The sequence below is a fragment of the Theobroma cacao genome, chromosome 2, assembly GCF_000208745.1.
Source record: "Theobroma cacao cultivar B97-61/B2 chromosome 2, Criollo_cocoa_genome_V2, whole genome shotgun sequence".
NCBI lineage: Eukaryota > Viridiplantae > Streptophyta > Magnoliopsida > Malvales > Malvaceae > Theobroma > Theobroma cacao.
In genome coordinates, this window is record NC_030851.1 from 38721441 (window position 1) to 38740611 (window position 19171).

General features: G+C 35.5%; 3 protein-coding genes across 3 annotated transcripts; 1 reads left to right on the forward strand and 2 right to left on the reverse strand.

Annotated features, from left to right (window-relative positions):
• LOC18610133 (chaperonin 60 subunit beta 4, chloroplastic) lies at nucleotides 1037-7402 on the reverse strand. Its single transcript, XM_007045628.2, has 14 exons — nucleotides 7097-7402; nucleotides 6836-6961; nucleotides 6061-6198; nucleotides 5810-5905; nucleotides 5404-5646; nucleotides 5095-5329; nucleotides 4120-4289; nucleotides 3504-3581; nucleotides 3327-3398; nucleotides 2816-2920; nucleotides 2426-2518; nucleotides 2227-2319; nucleotides 1590-1865; nucleotides 1037-1501 (listed from the first exon to the last, which is right to left on the reverse strand). Exons 1-13 carry the CDS (start codon nucleotides 7259-7261, stop codon nucleotides 1689-1691), a joined length of 1791 nt encoding a protein of 596 aa, XP_007045690.2. The 5' UTR covers nucleotides 7262-7402; the 3' UTR covers nucleotides 1037-1501; nucleotides 1590-1688.
• LOC18610134 (phytosulfokines) lies at nucleotides 8963-9769 on the forward strand. The gene is made up of 2 exons (XM_007045629.2): nucleotides 8963-9348; nucleotides 9435-9769. The coding sequence occupies exons 1-2, from the start codon at nucleotides 9220-9222 to the stop codon at nucleotides 9549-9551; spliced, it is 246 nt and encodes an 81-aa protein (XP_007045691.1). The 5' UTR covers nucleotides 8963-9219; the 3' UTR covers nucleotides 9552-9769.
• On the reverse strand, nucleotides 13149-14029 carry LOC18610136 (basic leucine zipper 43). Its single transcript, XM_007045631.2, has one exon. It carries the CDS (start codon nucleotides 13880-13882, stop codon nucleotides 13289-13291), a length of 594 nt encoding a protein of 197 aa, XP_007045693.1. The 5' UTR covers nucleotides 13883-14029; the 3' UTR covers nucleotides 13149-13288.

The following is a 19171-nucleotide window of genomic DNA, read 5'->3' on the forward strand; positions in this document are numbered from 1 at the left end:
GCATTTTGTTGACTTACTCTTGTTTATAAGAATCTTGCTAACAATGTTTCAACCCTATATCAAACTTGATTTTGTCTTACATATGCATGTATTCAACACTTTTTAACAATCTTGATTTTGTCTTGTGCAAACAGTGATTGCAGATAATGGTATATTTCTTTGTTCACACGAATAATAATATTGTTTACCTAGCAATATTTCGACTTACAATTAATTTTTAGTTGAAATTGGATTTATCCAAAGCTAATTCTAGTATTTTAGAGTTGCAGACACTAAAAAGGAACACCGAAACACTATGTTTACTCCTAATCTTGCACATTTCAACTTAAACTTTTATTAATCATTAATTTGATTTCGTGTGCTGCTAATGATTTATAACGAGAAACGAAATCAGTTAAAAATTTGAGACTTTCAATTTAAAATTAGAAAGTCCAAATCAGAGAAATCCCAGCGACCACCAAATCCAGGATGGACAGGACTGCAAGCTTAACGCCATCAATACCACCATCGTTTCCTCACTCTAGCTGGTGAAGATTGCTTGAGATTTGAAGATAAAAAGAGGGAAATCCTAACTGGGGTTTTCTTTCTTTTCAGCTCTTGTAAGAAGGCCTGCAATCACTCGGTGTACTCATAGTATCTATCAATACGGTGATTGGTTTGGTATTCAAAGCCAAGTTAATGAAGAGTGTATGGTGAGCTCAATCTTTGAACCCATTCCCGTAGAGTAATGTTGGTACAACAGAAGGACATGTTCCAAATAAGGTTTTCAGTTTTCAGTCAAATAAATAGGCTCCGGTGCTTCTTTGGTTTCAGTAAGAGGTTGTCTTGGGGAGCTTTCTGTTTGAGTCTTGCTTGTTTCATATGCTTAGATGGATGGAAATCAGGTTGTGTTTTCATTATCATTTGCAATATCAAGTTCATGCAGAAAACATATGTCTCCTCCTAACTCAGATTTCTTGCCACAAACTATCACCACTCTAGTCATTCAATTGCTAGTGTCTTAAGATATCTTAAATCCCAATAGCCAATAAGAAAATATTCAAACAACAAGGGAAGTAAAGTTCCTTACTTAGAAGGGTTAGACCACAAGACCACATGCCATGATTCAGTTGAAAAGGGCAAGGATAAATAGCAGATTTGAGAAAAATACTAGTTTTATAATTCATCACCTGCTTTAATTTTGTATACATGCTTTAGCATTTTTACAAGACATCATTTCTCCCTTTTTTTATTGATGTTGCTGCTTGAAAAACACCATCTACATAAAAAATCATTATCCTTAGGGGTAGGATACCAGGCAGCCTTTCATCTCAACTTGCAGCATCACTCTGAGTTGTATGTTTCTTTGAAGAAGCTGATGCAAGGGAACTGAAGAATAACCAGCTAGATAGAAGTTGGCATTGATCAATATCAGCACATCAGAACAAGTTTAAAAGTCTTCAACTTCAACTTTCACTCTTTTGGTCCTATATTTGCTTGTCCCACTTGATACATCCTGTGTCTAGAAGGAGGATGAAAAGATAGCAGCCTATTCGACAAAGCCAACACAACTCCATTTACTAAGTAAATTAATGCTAATGGTCAAATACCTGAATGATCATTTGATGCTGCTCATTGAAGCTTCTTTTGATATAATTGATACTAGTAGTGCAGAAGATGGGAGAATTAATTGACTGTTTGTGCATCTTTTATCGGTACATGGGCAGTAATTGTTTGGGAAATACTGAGCTAGTTAGTTTTGGCATTTTCTTTCTCTTTGGGATGGACTTGAATTCCTTGATGTCTACTATGTCTACTACAACAGCATCAGATGTCAGAAATGTTTTGGCCACAGATGCTGCATTCTCCAAACAACATCTAACAACCTGCTCCAATGAAAAAAAGAAAAGAAAATATGAGAACTAATTATTTACGTTAGCTAAAACACTGTTGAAACACTCCACTGAAATGAAAGCCTGTAGCCATTTTAACATTGCCTTCATGAGCTGGAGCCTAACATTTTTGAACTGGCTTCATTTTTGTTTACTGAGCTCTTAGTCTAATTTAATTAGGCTACATGAGCTGAAATTTTTGTTACTTATCCTTCTCATAATCATTGCTTTAAATTAGTCAGAGACATCTTTTTAGGTCAACAAGGACTTTCTACAGTATACATACAGGACCCTTGACTGCATTAATAGGCTCATCATAGGTGCATTCACACATAGGTACTTTAATTGATGATACCTTCGTTGGATCCATAATTCCAGCTTTCATCAGATCCTCGTAAGAGTTGCTTGCAGCGTTGTACCCATATCTTATATCATCATTGGATAAGACCTACAAGATGAAATAAGTGAACATAATGAGGAGTGTAACTCCAAAAATGTTTTACACCCCAGTCAATGCTTGAAGCAAATATGATGTGCTGCTGAAGTTCACAGACCTTCCCTACAACAACACTGCCATTAACACCAGCATTTTTGGCAATTAGTTTTGTTGGATAACTTAATGCTCTCTTGAAGATCTCAGCTCCAATCTGCTCACATTTGTAAATATAAGATCATAATAATATGGATATCTCTGTAGATAATAGAGACTGAAGGCATATGCGATATATTTATCTTAAATGATGCGTGTTGACAGAGAAATTTGGAGTTTGATTGATGGATGTATTAACACAACTATTGGATATGGATCATGCCTAATGATTTAATTAATCATGCTGATAAGGTGACAATCGATCACAATTTTTGTCCTGTGCTCTTAGTCTTTGTTCAACAACCAACTTAAACAACTAACTTTAAGAAAGAAAACTAAGAAAAAATTTAGATACCTTTTGTTCTTGGTTGTCCAACAGGCTTTTAATGCCATCTACCTTCGCAGATAGTCTCAAGAGGATACAGCCACCACCAACTACAACACCTTCCTCTATAGCTGCCTGCATTTTACCAAGTCAGAAGCTTGTTTCTTATAATTTGAAAGTCAATCACTTAAGAGACAGGTAATGATGGCAAACTACTCACGATTGATTTGGCAGAACTTAATGTGAGAAATAACGAAATTCCATGTTTATACTGTTGGGAGAATTAAAGATGAGGAGATAACTCTCAAGTTCTCAATATAAATCAGGAACATGCCATTTAGAAAGAAAAAAATCAGGAACATGCTTAGTACTTGTGCTCTGAATTGAGGGTTTATTCTGGTAGATCAACCATACCATGAGAATGTAGGATACCACTGATCCTGGATTTCCTTGATAGTTTACAAGAGGTAAAATCCCTGAATTTGCTTTATGACAATGACTTATAATATCAGCAGATAAACTAGATAAGTAACTTATTTACCTTTGTTGCATTCAAAGCGTCTTCAATTCTGAGTTGTTTGTCCTTCAACTCAACTTGTGTTTGTGCTCCAACCTAAGATTCAATCAATGACATGAAATATATCTGCATTTAAGTTTTTCGACATTCCTAGAGTATCTAGATGTTTCATTGCTAAAAATTATAAGTATATTAGCTCACCTGAAGAATAGCAATTCGTCCTGATAATTGGGCAATTCTGTCATTGAGTATCTTCTTTTGAAAATTTTCTTCTGTGTTCTGCAAAATAAGTACTTAAATCACTTTTCACAGAGAATACTAGACACCTATTTTCTTCAATATTTTAGAAATATCATTAGGGGAAAATATGTAGATTTCTACATCTTAATTAAGCTATAAGATTTCCTTTCCTCCCTCACCCTCGTATTCTGTAATCAATTTTAAACCTGAGGCATTAAGAGTTTTCCTTATAGCCATTGAAAATTTGCAATATGCTAGCTAACATTAGTAGCTCTTTCTGATTTGATTTATTTACATGGTGGAAAATGCATCTTGTACAATTGTGAGGCTGTAGTAATGACAATTAACACAACATGGACTAATATATAGAGGATAGGTGATTGTATAATACTTAACAGTACAATTGATAGAGCAATATGGAACTGTCATAATAGACAGAGTTTCCAAGGAGGGCTTGTTCCAGTGGTAAAAGGATGGGCTGAGGTGTTGAGAGGTCCTAGTTTCCATACCACTGTATGCATTGTGTGTTGCGTTACTGATTACGCAAAGAAGAAAAAACCAAGAATGTTATATGCACCTCGACCAGTCTTTCTATCTGAGAAACTCTTTTCTGAACAGCTTCTCGTGTATTTCCATCACTAACCACATATGTAGAATCCTTAGTTATCACAACCTTAGTAGCAGTGCCCAATACCTCCTTCCCAGCCCTATCTAGGGTCAAACCCATATCATCTCTGATTACAGTTGCTGAAAAGAAGATCAACATGTGAAAAGCCTATAAAAAATAATTAAATACTGTAAAGAAGCAAAATGTTCAGGAATCTGAAGAATTCCATGGGAGAAGGATGGCAATTTAATTTGCTTGCAGAAGTGATTTTACTACAGATTCAAAAAGAAAGCAATATGATCCAAATAATCTGAGGAATAAGGTCCCCTTAATCTTTGACCTGAATTCTAAACAATACATTTTTATCCTGCCGTAGTAAATAAACAGAGGAGCCAGCAAGTTTCAAGGCCAACTCCTGATATGAACCTTTTTCCTCACAAATAGGCAGTAGGTCATTATAGTCCTTTCTACTAGTAGTATATGCTTAGTGAAAATATATTCTTTTATGCTTAGAGCTTGAAATTGCACTTCATTACTAGCACAAAGATCTCAGATAAAGTAAAGAATTCATTGCTGAATCCAAAATAAATTCATAGACAAGCATTCAATGGTTAAACGCATATAACAATAATAACAGTTGTCAAAGCTATTGCACTTAATTATTGGGTATGTATAGCTTCTTTTCTCTACCCTCTGGGATCATATTCCACTGTAAATAATTATTTATGCCTGAAGATGCTATATATCCACTGAAATATATTGAGCCATTTCATTTGCAGTGACTGGTACACTTGAGAACATTCAATATGCAGTAAGTGGTAAACTTGAGAACGTTATTTAATTTGTTTCCAGTATTGTCAGGATAAAATAAACTTGGCTAGCTGATGGAACTGATATATAGACATTTCTAATGTAAGAGCTGACTTGAATATCAGTATTTGTTACCTCCGGTCAAGATAGCAATATCGTCCAAGCAGTGGCTCTTGCGCTCACCAAAGGCAGGGGCCTTAATAGCAGCTGCCTTCAGCACACCCTTGAGTTTGTTCCTAATAACTGGAGCAAGAGCTTCCTGCTCAATATCCTCCGCAACTATCACAATAGGGTACTTCTCTTTAACAGCACTGTCCAAAATTTTAAACATCTCCTTTGGATGTGTGATTTTTTTATCAACCAATAGCAACTGCAATCAAGGATTTCATACCTCTAATCACTTTATAGAACATATGTCATGTTTTAAATACCTAAAGTTCATACCTTGCAATTGTGGAACTCAACAATCCTCTTTTCTGGATCAGTGACAAAGTAAGGGGACAAATATCCTCTATCAAGCTGCATTCCTTCCACAATTTGTAGACTGTTCTCAGTACATTTTCCTTTTTCAATTTTGACTACACCCCTCCTTCCCACATGTTGAAGAGCGTCAGAGATCATTTTTCCTACAGTATAGTCATTCCCAGCACTAACAGCAGCAACATGTGCAAGTTCACAATCCTCAACCTGCAATATATTATCCATTCGCACATAAGGCATGCCTGAGATAATCTCAACTCAGCTTCTCGGAACATATATGAAATATCATTTCCATTTCCAGTAATAATTGGAACATAGAGGGGTTTTTTTTTTTTGAGTGGAAAAGAAGGCAATTAAAAAAGTTCTGCACCTCTCTGGACATCAATTTGAGTTCAGAAACAAGGGCATTTGCTGTCTTCTCAATCCCTCGGGCAATTTGAATTGGATTCATTCCAGCTGAAATTACCTGGAAGAAACAGAATTATTGATTATAAAAGTTGACAGAACTCCCATTTGAAGCTATACAAACCAGAAGCGTACTTAATAAATTGAAATCACAAATACACTTGAATGGGATGATCAGATTGAAATTGTAGCTTCATAGTACCATCTGATTCTTACCTTCACACCTTCTGTAATTAGACCATGAGCAAGGACTATAGATGTAGTGCAACCATCACCAGCAAGGTCATTTGTTTTTGCACCGGCTTGCCTCACTAATTTAACACCAACATTCTCCAACGGATCCTCCAACTCAATCTAAACAATTGAGATACGATTCAGAAAAAAAAAAGAACCAAACTGTATTAAGTTTGAACTACAAGGGGTCATTTTACTCTTCGTTCCTGATATTAGCTTATGCAGCTGTACTAATGCATCTTCAAATATCACTAAATTTATTTGAATGCCCAAATAAACAACTAAATGATAATGACCTTTCATGATAAATCATAGGAAGAGTTTCTGAACATATCCATATTGGTTGAATACCCTGGTGAACAATACATCAACATGAGAAGAGAAATGCAGAAAGGTCTTCTGTGATTCTTTTTAAGTTGCTTCTAGCATTAAACAAACCATATTTGAGAATGTGCAACAAAGATTAAATAGCATATTAATACTCCAAAAACAAGAGCCCCTGAAGTACCAATTTCTGACAGTCCATTATTTTCAAGCAATTTATGCTGGTTATCTTCAATAGCTCTTGATATATTATCCTAATTTACAGACTCCTGTAAATTTCCAGCTAAAGGAATTAGCTACAACAATTCAAGAAGATAAAAACCAAAATTTTTTGGGGTATTAATGAAAACTCCAATTGCCATATCAAGAAAGGAGCAAAAAACAAAGGGTAAAGAAGTGATGGAGTGATGGGTCCAAGTAGAAAATAGAAAACCTGCTTGAGAACAGTTTCTCCATCATTAACAATCTTGGGAGGTCCGTACTTGTTTTGCAGAACCACATTTCTTCCCTTCGGTCCCAATGTAACCCCAATAAGCTCTGCCACTTTGTCTACACCTGCCTGGATAGTACCAACAAAGAAAGAAGAACAGAACACGATGAAATAAAAAAAGAAAAGAAAGCCATCTGGATGTAAGCTTAAGTTTTAGTGATCAGAGTCAGTTGAATGTAATGTGCTTTGATCATAGACAGTGACCTGAAGCTTCTTAGTGGCAGACCCATCATGGTTGAAGTAAATCTCTTTGGCCACGGGTCTGGGTTTTTTCCGGATGGGATAATGTGAAGCTGATGCCTTCTTGGTTCTGGGCAGTGTTGGGTTGGCGAAAGATATTCCAGAGATTGGAGCCGGCGAAGATGCCATGATTGAGTTTTTGGATTGATGGTTTTCGAAAAACAGTTGATATTCATAGATATATATACATGGATAGTATCCTAACAATAGGAAGAAGGAAACTAACAGGATAACGAGAAAATATCTTGCAGTTGTTGTTGGCGCTATTCCATGGCTACAAGAATAGCCTGCCTGCCTGCTCATTGGATCGGAGTTTTCCATGGACTGGGCCTAGACCGGTTCAAGTCGGGCTTTAAGTAGGGTTCATACCTACAAATGTAAGCTTCGACTTCGGCATGGGTTGAATTTTTTTACATAATATTTAAAAAAATTAAATTATATTATTAAATTTTTAAATAAATTTTTATTTTTATTATATTTAATCAAATTTTTATATTTTTATTTCAAAATAAATAAAATTTTATCACTACAAATTGATTAAATATTATTAATTAAAATACTACTAGTCATTTTATGTCATGTAATACTGACGTGACGTGTTAATATGTTATAATAAATTTTAATTTGAGATATCGATATAATCATGTCTTATTGTCACTTGGGTATAAAAATAACAAGTAATTGACTGCTAGTTATTAAAACTTATTTGACATAAAATAAAAATTATAAAAATTTAATTAAATATAATAAAAGAATAAAAATTTATTTAAATTTTATCGAATAAGTTAAGGATTTTACAAGTATTATTATTTTTTATTTGACAAAGAGAGATTCCGAAAAATAATCACTTAATAATATCTAAATTTAAGTAAAAATATATTTGAATAAAATATAATACAAATTTAGAAGTTTTGCCTTTTAAGTTTTTGCTTTACTACCATTCTTAAAAAAATAAAAAATAAATAACAAAACCTAAATAATAAAAACATAAACTAAACAAGAAGTAATATTTCTTATATAAACGAAAAATTAGAAAAAAGGAAAGCTTAGATAATTTAATTTTTTATCATTAGATAAAATGAAAACATTAAATTGAATTTTTTAAGATGAACATTCAATCGAAAATCAATTAACAATAAGAGAAGTAATCATTATTCTATTTATATATATTTAAAATACCTTCAACTTAATAAATGTAAAATTTTTTTTATCACTATTCTGATACTCTCTCATTCGTAAAGAAACAAACGTAACATGTAACGACTCTTCATGAAAAGAACGACAATAGAGATTACTATTTGTTATAATATCATTATAAATTATTTTAAAATGATATTTAATATAAAATTAATCAATAATAAATAAAATATCATAAAATAATGTGTTTTTTTTTATTTCATTGAAATACCTTGAAATGCTAAATTGCTTAGTCAATTCATAAATATCATCGCATTGTTCTCGACATGTTTAATAAATTGTTTTAATCTTTTTATAGCTTGTCGGTGAGTACTACCTCGTTTTTATGATTTTGATAAATAAAATATAGACCTGAAATTTAATTATAAAATTTACTTATAAAGTTAAAAAAAATTACTGCTGATGTATTATTATTATTATAATATTTATTTTGATATCCTAAAAATTTACCCGAGTACCCTAATGATTTGACAGTTGTGTACCACATGCGGGAGAGCTTGGTATCTATTTTACACCTGCATGTTCAGCTAGCTTGCCATCGCACACTGCTCTGCAATTCTGCATCATCATCCAAAGAAAAAAAAAAAAATATTTTGATACGGTTCTCAATGATGTCGATCAATGGCGATGTTTCCTAGGAAAAAGTCACCCATGACTTCCCCCACAACTGGGTATTGCCAATCTTTTGACTTTTTGCTTTTATGATTTCAATGCTTCATTCATGGAACCTAAGGTGAATTGCCCTCACCAACAGTCGTACATAGTGCTACTAATATAAATGATGGCTGCAGCCCTGGTCTAGCTATACCATTACCCCCTATTTAGACATAGCTCAACCCATTCCTCCGAGCTCTCTTTAAACTGAAAAAGGAAAAAAAAAAGGAAAAAGCATGGCAAAGAGTAAGACCTTCGCGTTCTTGATGTTGGCTTTGCTTGTGCTATCTACAGCACAGAGCAGGCTTCTGTCAACCAGTATTCTGCAACAAAGTGATGAACCTCAGATGCCATTTTCTTTACCAGTAAGTATTGTTTCCTGGGAAATGATGTTGTTGTTGGTTTTGGTGGGCATATTTTGACAGGGGTTTTGTATGTTGACGATTTACAGGAATCAAGTTACAGTGATGATGAGTGCAAAGGTTTGGATGGTGAAGAATGTCTGATTAGGAGGTCCTTGGCTGCTCATACGGATTATATTTACACCCAAGAAAAAGATGAGCCATGATCCTCTTGTTTGCTTCTTTACTCTTGTAATGTTTTACCAATGGAAAGTAATCAAACTCATTTTTTGAACTGCTTACTTTTTGATGTTGATTTTACCATTCACTTAAACTCTTATGTACTCTATTCAAGCTATGGCCCTGTAAATTGTAATGAGCCTGTGTTATATGATAGGACTAAATATTTGAACACAAGAACAGAGAATTCAATCTTTAATTCTCATGTAGGCGTTAATTTTGTAATTGGCTCTTGATCAGGTCAGGTGTTGTACCATAAGTAAATAGCAAGAGCATGTGGGTTGACGGTGGATTATCCTTGAGATAGTGGGATGATCTGTCAAATTTCTATCATTAGGAAAATCTTTGGTAAAATATCATGATTTTCTAGTTGTAATTGTACACGGCTCCATTAAATATTCGAAATGAATTATTTTTTTTACAAAAATATATTTCGTTGAACACATAAATTTAATTGTTAGTTAATTGTTAATATTTTTTTGTTAGTTTGATAATGTGGTAATATCTTTTTAGATAATTTTATTTTTTATTAATTTTAAAAATTATCAAATTATATAAATTATAATTTTTAATTTTTAAATTTTTTTTCTTATTCAAAAAAAAATTCTCTAACTTACCTTTTGTCGATGGTCACCTCGAGATTAGATCTGGTTGAGGAGCATCAGATTCGACTAAATTTTGCTCCCAAGGGAAACATTGATCTAGTGCTCCCTTGGGATGTGTGGCTAAAAGAGCTCGACCAAATCATGCTTCTCTAGGGAGATCCGATTAGATCTTGTTATAGGGTGATTGATCGATGTAATAAAGCATTATCAGTCGACTTGAGAGAAAAAAAAAAAATAAATAAAAAAAATATATTTTACACATTTCATATTTACATGTTAACAAATGATGAATTATTTATTTTAAATATTAATAGATTCACATAAAACTACGATTAAAATTTTATGAAATTAGAGTATTTTACTCAAACTCTTTTCAAGTTGCTGTTCTAACAGTCAAAACCCAACCAATATCTTAAATTGGACATGCTAGGAAGTCATGGTCCAAGGCTCCAACCTTTAGTGGGAAGACGTGCTCTGAGAATTGAACCTAGTTTCTTCCTTGGGTCAATTGGGCACTTAGCCCTGAAGTTTATTGGGCTTCAGATTTTCCGAGAGCTGAGATCCTGAAGCTAACAGAACTCTTGCATGCATTAATCAAGACTGAATGGATTTGTCTGTTTTTATTTGAATAAAGTCCTTACTTCTGAGATCCTAGGACAAGTCCAATGCTTTGCTAGATTCCCTTTCCTTGGCGCCGAAATCACTAGATAACTGAAAACTGAAATTGGGCTGGAACCCAGCACTACTTGTAAAGGATTTCAAGGCGTGCCTGTTTCCGTTTTTTCACTGTCATTTTTTTCAGTTCCAGACTTTTTTAAGGACTTATTAGTGTAGATTAGATTGTTTATTTCATAGTAAAATAGCATTACCATATTCTAATTGCATCCCTTGTTCACATTGTGAGGTGAGAGGAGTTCATGATTTCTTGCCTTCTAGGTCATAAGAGTAAATTTTTTTAGTTAGGTTACAGTGATCCTTGATGCTGTCCTTATTGCCAAGTGTCGTCTCTAGAACTGAACTATGGGTTTACCTGCTATCATCACCACCACTGATTGTTCAGGATGATTTAATACAATTTTCAACTAGATTATATAGATTTATGTTGACCTAGCAATAGTTCTCTTGGATCATTATGGTAAGGATAAGCACATTTGATTGCCTAGGAACTAGAATCAATCATTTAAGTTCATGCATTTAAGAAGTGCCTTTAGCATTCTTTCTTTTCATATTGATGTGTCTCTCTGTAAATGGTAACCAAGAACCATCAAGATGAGAAACCAAAAAGAGAAAAAGAAAAAAGGCTGACATGGGGTCATTGAATTTGGGGGGAACTGACTCTGCATTCTACAATTGAGAAAATTTTCCATTAAGATATACATGCATGTGGGTGTGTCTGTTCTTGTCCGTTATGGGGAAAAAAGAACAGCATTTTTGCGGTGAGTAAATTGAGTTTCAACTTAAGCCTCTTCAGCAAGATTATAAGTAGGTGACTAAAGTATTGATTTAATTTTATTAATGATCACTGTCATTACTATTTGATCCCACCAATCACCACATGCTGTTCATTATTATTGTTTGGATTCCTTATTCTGAAAAGACTAGCTTGAATATTGTACTGTACACTTGATATGCTGCTTAATCTGGATGGCCCATTGATCCCTTAAAAAAGATATTCTGATTCTTGAGCCCCAAAGATGCATTCTTTGAATTTTTCTGGAACTATGGTCTGATACTTTCTGAAATACTATTAACTTTAGAATATCATAAAAGCAAAGCAGTTGAAGATTATACAAGAATCATGCAAATTCACAATCTCAACATACAGGATGGCTTATGATTTCATGGACATATTGTTGTGAGAATCAATGAAACTTAAGAACTTATTTTTGGTCAGGTAAACAGTATCGCACTAAGCAGCAGATTTGTTCACTGCTGTAGAGTTTTCAGCCAACAGACAGGTAAAGAAAGGAACTATAAGTACCAATAAAACAATCATCCATAAAGATTAAGAGATGCGTAAATAAGAAACGGTCTAACTGTAGCCTGCATTACCTTTTTATGTGTAAAGAACAAACAAAGCCTGGTTGTTTCCATTTATGCAGAAACTGACGCCATGTCTTGGAAGATTATCCATAACATAGGTGCAAGCACGAATTTCACGATCATCCACGTAGCAACGAGAAAGCAACAGAGATATGGATAGGACTTACTAGTGCAGTTGGTTCTGGCATTCTGTAAAAGGGAACTGTTCAAGCAGCACCTGAACCGTAGGCTGCGGTTGATGTCGCCTTCATTTTGGTGAAAACAATGTAAGCTGGGTTGAACCTAAGCTAGGCAGGCAAATCGGTGCCCTCACAGAAAGCTGAAAATAGTACTTTTGGGTATGTTAGTGGATAGCCTTTTCAAATGTTTTGCTTGGTATAGTAGTTATTTGAATGATGAGCCACTACTAGCAGCACTTCCACCACCATTTGTCCTCTTGCCCCTGTTATTGTGAGCAACACTGGAGATTTTACTGGCTATGGGGCCTCCTTGTGGCATGACTGGATCCTGTTCACATAAGGGCCACCACTCTAAAAGCAACTTGTTTCTTAACCATTGTACAGGGCACATGGAAAAAGAAAAGAAAAATGTTACTTCCCCTTATGGCAGTAAAATTGTTGAAATATAATTCATATTAGGCGTCAGGATTTCTTTCTTTAGTCTCTCAGTGCTATTTACTGTTAGTCTCTCAGTGCTATTTACTGTTCTTTCTTTAATCCATATCTCAGGTGAAATTCTATAAACAGAGTTTGGTGGGGTTCGTAAAATGATTAATAGATAAAGGTCATGATTGAGTGTTTGATTTGTTTCTGATGGACCATTGCAGGTATCATTTTCACATATTATGCTCTGGAATGTTATGCGGCGATAAGAGCTGCAAACAGTTGCTTCAGACTATGGATTGTGTAGGTGACGTATGTAAACCAGTAAGCTGAGTTAGGATGAAATGATCAAAAGATGTTATTGCATGGTTTAATTCTAATCTCATACAGCTCAAACTAAGCCAAAAGCTTGATTAATAACCGTAGCAAACTGAGGAACACAGAATAGTTATATATGGCAAGATAGCTCTCATCTCAATGAAGCAAGTCTACAGAGTTAGCAATTGATTGGTTTGTTGACTCGGCTCTCAGGTGAGCAGTGTTGCAGGGAATGTCTTCCAGCTCTCTCAAAGCAAGAGAATAAGGACTACCAATTTTTAGGTCAGTCAGCATTTGGCGAAGATCGGAGGCTTCTTCCTTGAGCCTTGCATTTTCTTGAAGAACTAGGTCATGGCACTCTGATACATGATTCAACTTGTCCATGAGACTGTGGTTCTCGTTGCGAAGCCTAATCACCTGTGACCAAAGTTCATCCAGGTGCTTCTGTTTCCGCATCCTTGACCTACGAGCAGATTCTCTATTAGATATCATTCTTCGTTGTTTCCTCTCATCGATGATGCTGAGCTGGTGCTCCTCAGCCTCGTCTGAAGTTGAATGATTGCTGATACTTGAAGACTGTGCAGTGAATTCATGAGCAGGCAGTGGGATGTGGGAAATGGGTAGGTTGCTCAAGAATCTATTGAAATTAAAATCTGGTATAGTATTTTGCATCATGCCAAGGTTGGCTGGAATCAGGATTGGGTTTTCTGGTGCTAGGTAGCGGAGTCCTGTGAGCTCACCAGGAATCATGGTTTAAGTTGTGAAGTCGACGCCTGAAACTGAAGGGTTGTAATGTGTTGCAGTGATTGTTTAGCCTTTGAAGGTAGGGGAGGACGGAATGAATGGAGAGCTTTTATAGGAGGAAAAGGGCTTCCGAGGTGGGCCAGTTTCAGCAACAAGTGTAACAGTATCAGGGCTTACAAGAGCAGAATTGAAACATTTATCATAAATATGTGAATGTGAACTGACGGGTTAATTTATCTTATTTATGAATGCTGTGGTAGCAGACGCACAACTCGCTTTACATCCCATCCATTATTTCTAAAAAGGCAACAATACTGCTACAGGTGTTGCAGTCGTGGGATAGTGACGCGTATGTCTGTATGTATGCATTGATGTATATATGCATGCATGAGATCAGGTGTGTGAGCACGCCATAGAATTTTAGATTTGGCTAATCATCTGGCATCTGATATGATGCTTAGAAGAGAGAAAACTTGCTGATATGGGAGTAATAATTTGAGCGAGGAATGTTTTAAAGAAAGAAGAAAAGGCAATTGAGAAATGGTGTCGAAGTCAATCTCAGGACATGTTTTCATACTTCAAAATTCCAGCAGGGAATAAGGCCTTGTGCCTGATGACGCAATGAAGTCCAGTTTAAAAGTAAACCATTAAATTAAACATAGTTTCTATGACTAATTTTATTATAATCAGATGACTCACTAGGCACTTCAAATTTAAGATTGGACGGTCCCATAAGAGTGCAATTATCTAGATATAGTTTAACATCAGGTACCTAAATCCCAGCAATCTCAGTGAGCAAAAAAAAAAAAAAAATCCCTGCAATCTCATTGTCTTTCATTTGAACTGAAACTGGGCAATTTTAACTATGATTCTTGTTTCTCTCCTGATACTTATGCTTGACTTCTTCATCTTTCCAGCTTTTCCTCTTCTTGGAGATCATTCATTTGCATATATGGATCCCTTGAGGCAAACTTTAATCCACCAAAGCCACTGGTTTAAAGCAATAGTCCTGATCAGTACATGAAGCTTTTGTTAGGAAAAGTTACCTTCCATCCTAATAGTTTAATACGTGCCTTGAGTTGCTTTTTATCTGATATGTTGTGGATCAAAAATTATCCCACGACATTGACTGAAGAACACTATAGAAGAGTTATCTTGCAATCTACGTGTGGGAATAGTTCAGTGCCTCTTAACAGGTTATCAATTTTGTTATTCTTTCATGACGTATCATCGATTGGCACGTTTACCATCTCAAGTACCCAAAGCACCTTTCTAAAGTAGTACTATTTATAACCTGAAACTAAGAAAATGGCAGTATCTTTGTCAGAATAATCAGTTTGTTTGTTGATGATTAATTATACAATATTGCTGGTAATCTATATCCCTTGAGGCCCACTTGCAAACATGATAAGGGAAAGATTAATAAAAGAAAGATCAGATAAAAAAAGTCTTGGCATATCTCAGAGGCAGCAACTTGCAAACGCATGTTTTCTCAGCTATTTGTTAATAGATTACCAATATTCTATCCACATCTAATTCGTTTCCGTGTTTAATAACACTACAAAGCTTATTTTAGGTGATTCCCCACTAAAAGGAACCGCTCTAGGCTGCTAAATTCTTAAAGAAAAAGACTAGATAGGAATTGGGGAGCAACTGGAGAATATGTTTCACTGCAAAACATCCGAAGAAGGTTAGGTAAAATAATGTTTTGAAATTCTGCACTACTTCTATATATAACGTTAATCAGTGCATGAATGCAAAGGGAGAACTGCTGTCATAGATAGAAATGATGACAAAAGATTATACTCGATTTACAGAATCAAGCCTTAATATTCCTACTGTCCTAGTCCTAACAGCTTTCTTGATGCCTTATTCCCTTCCTAGCTAGCCTGCGCCGACGTCAAATGCAGCAAAGTTATGCCCCACCTGTTATGAACTTGTCATTGCAAAAGCAGCTTCCATTGTCCTTCTTTTCCCTCATTTTGCACTATTAAAATATGGGGTCAAACTACAGAACTGCCCTTCAGAGGGGTAATATTTATCTCAGTGTTGTTTGACTAAGATGTTGTAGAAGATAGACAGGGAAGGGATTGTATAAAAAATGTTCCAACTTTAGGAAAAGGATTTGTTTCCTTCAGTTACTCATCAAGTACTCCAATTAACATAAAATTTCTCAGGGTTTTGAAGAATTCTGCTCTCCTTTGGGAGGTTTAGTCAGAGTGCCAATGTGTGCTCAACTGTGAAAATTATGGTCATTGTCTTTGAAAATTATCATTCGCATGGATCATACACCTATTATGTAGAGTAGATGAAGAACCAACTTAGAGAGGTTTGCCTTATTCCATTATCTGATAGGACTAAGGGAATGCAGAGATTTGTGATCTCTCATGAATGGGAAATTTGGAAGCATTGTTAAAACCCTTCATGCAGATAATTATTTTTATGCTCCACACATACGAAAAAGAAGAATCAAAGCTAAACTTTTTGAGCAACACCTGAAAATCTAAAGCTGCCAAAAGGAGTTGGACCACACATGATTGACTGATAGTAAGTTTTGTGGGGAGAAAAATACACAAAGCTGGGATATGTCACTCCTACAACTTGATAGCGTGTGGGTACCATAGAATATGCTATTTGTGGAAGGTGAATGGCAAATTGGCTGTTCATCCATGATTTCAGGTGCAGAATATGAGCAACTGACATATATCACTAGTAATTTGACTAATCTGTGTGATGTAAGTTGAATTTTGCCCTGTTCATCAATTTTGGTGGTATCACTCACATTCTTTCTGCAATTAGCAGAATTTAATCCTTCACAGCACTGACCTGTCATGCCGTCTATACCAATTAGCAGTAATGCCAGAAAGCTGTGGCAACTATGATGTCAAATATGTTTAGATTTTAGGAAATGAGATGGGTCAAGAGAAGGACTAGGTCGCTACAAAAGCCAAATCATGAATATGCAAACACCTTTAGAATCACAACATGCATTCAAGCATACACCATACCGAATTAATCCTCTGCACTGCCAAAAATTGGACATCTTTCTTCAATACATGAAAATGCCTTGATTTGATTAATCATTGGAAAATTTCGAGATGAGCTAAGTTTCTGGGGTCCTACCAATTAAAGAAAACAACAAAAAAGTTTGAAAAGTAAAAGAAGAATTAAAAGGGATCATGAATGGCTTATTGCTTTCTTTATCCTCATACGTGCCTGGCCTAAGTTGTTGCTATAGCTAGTATGCAGACAGAGGAGGAGGGGCACCACAAATGTGAAAGAAGTGCTAGGTACGGAGGGGGACTGGATTTAACGCCTAATCCTTTTGGTGCCAAACATCATCTGAGAGGGCAACATAAACACATAATTGTGCCAAGTGGGTCCTTTTACTAGTGACCTTGTGTGTCTGGTGCACCATTCCTGCACCCAATTGCACAGCCCGTCAACTCAACCCAACATGAACTCTCTCTCTCTCCCTCCCACACTTGTGCCAATGTGCGTGGATGTGCACATGACCACATATTTTAACATGTTTGGATCCAAATTCATAATGAAACTAATAAAGCTTAGTTTGTTACATGTTAAGAAGAACATTCAGTTCTCCTAGTAAATTGTTGTTGTCAAAGCGTTAAATAAGTATGTCCATAGTTCAAAATTTGTTTCTAATTCTGGAAGCAATTAGGCCTCCCACACTCAATGATCCCATGGACATTGAAGTTAAACTACTATATTTCACTGTAAGGTGGTTTTATGTAATATCTAAATGAAAAAGCCTTTATCAAAAGGTGAATGAAGCCATGGCGATTGTAACAGGAGTGTCTGCTTTATACTTGCATATTGGCAAACAGTCATTCATCATGCATATTGGTTATGCAATATAGGGTGCATTACTTTTCCTACTGCCTCTGACAATTTTATTGTCTTAAACTATTGGCTACTTCAGTAATGGCAGAAGTCTCTTGAAAATTCTGTGACCACACAGGCTACCATATCAGCATCTGCTTTCAAATCTTTTTAGGCTTCTCCATCATGGAATTGCAAAAATTTTGGTACTATCACCTGTACCAAATGTGCACTGTCTCCACTTTCACCCCACTTAAACAACTCTTCTTTTTTTTTTTTCCTTTCTTCCCTTTCCAATTCTTTCCTGAGGTCATCACATTTTGCTGTAATTGGTTCAAATAGGATAAGCTCATCATCATCTTTCCTCTTCTGCTAAATTTCATGATCCTCATTCCCCACATCTTATTAAAAGACAAGTTGCAATTTCCATCAGTTTTTCTTTACTGATGTTTTTCAAAATCTTCACATTTGCCTTCTTGTCATTGACACATAGTTTGTTTGTTGTTATAATAATAATGGTGGATGGTGCATTTAGAATATTCTGACTTGCACGCTTGTTTTCTAGAGCTGACGTAACTTTGTTAAGGTCTTAATCCACTAACAATGTGGATACTAAAGTTGTTTAGGTGCTTTAAAGAAATGTTTTAGTTTAACTAGTGATCTCCATATAATATATAAATGGATCAGTACTTGTTCATTATCCCTCTGGCTCTGGTTTAACAGTGCTATTCCTTGAGCTTTGACATTGCCAAGAGTTCCTACAGGAGCCATTCATCAATCATTGGATATTTTGTTCATGAAAGGATTGGTGTCCCCATCATATTCTTCCTAGTACAATCCTAAAGTCACAGTGTTGCCAAACTTGCAACCAGAAGACGTGCCACAGTGATCAATCTCTATCTATCAGAATATTCATCAATGATGAAGGTCCACACGCCTTGTGAATTTGTCTTGAAAGTTAATCCAATGGGAAGACCTAAGCTCTTACTGGTAACTCATTGGTCGCTTGCTTAGTGATCTCATGCCATATTCCCGAAAACGAATCAGCATCAAGAGGTTGATATGCGCGATCGATGAACCATCTTAGTATATTATTTGAATTTCTATGAGAATGATTAAGGGGATTCTCCAAGTACCCTGAGCCACAAGCCTCATTAGCCCCACGCATTAACCAGCCAAGTCACTAATGACATATGCATTTAAGCAATATGCTCATACCGGCTTTGTGGAGATGTGTGATGCTTTACTTATCATCATGATCATCACTTTTGAAACCTAACCAAAAAAGTTGCGTAAGCATCAACTTCAAAACTTTGGTGTCTCCATTACCAAGTATATTGCATCATGGGACGACTAGCTAGCTCAAGTTTCACAACAGTTTTCAGACTGCGAACCGATGTAGGGTTAACTAACCCATATATGGTTGTCTATATGTGAAAAGTAGACCATGTT

Bases quoted from the DNA above. Each gene is read 5' to 3' on its own strand.
- LOC18610133 (XM_007045628.2), bottom strand. From the start codon at position 7,261: ATGGCATCTTCGCCGGCTCCAATCTCTGGAATATCTTTCGCCAACCCA. The intron at 5,906-6,060 runs GTAAGAATCAGA...TGTTTCTTCCAG, and splicing joins TAATTACAGAAGGTGTGAAG to GTAATTTCAGCTGGAATGAA. The intron at 3,399-3,503 runs GTGAGCTAATAT...ATTGAATCTTAG, and splicing joins GACGAATTGCTATTCTTCAG to GTTGGAGCACAAACACAAGT.
- LOC18610134 (XM_007045629.2), top strand. From the start codon at position 9,220: ATGGCAAAGAGTAAGACCTTCGCGTTCTTGATGTTGGCTTTGCTTGTG. The intron at 9,349-9,434 runs GTAAGTATTGTT...GACGATTTACAG, and splicing joins AGATGCCATTTTCTTTACCA to GAATCAAGTTACAGTGATGA.
- LOC18610136 (XM_007045631.2), bottom strand. From the start codon at position 13,882: ATGATTCCTGGTGAGCTCACAGGACTCCGCTACCTAGCACCAGAAAAC.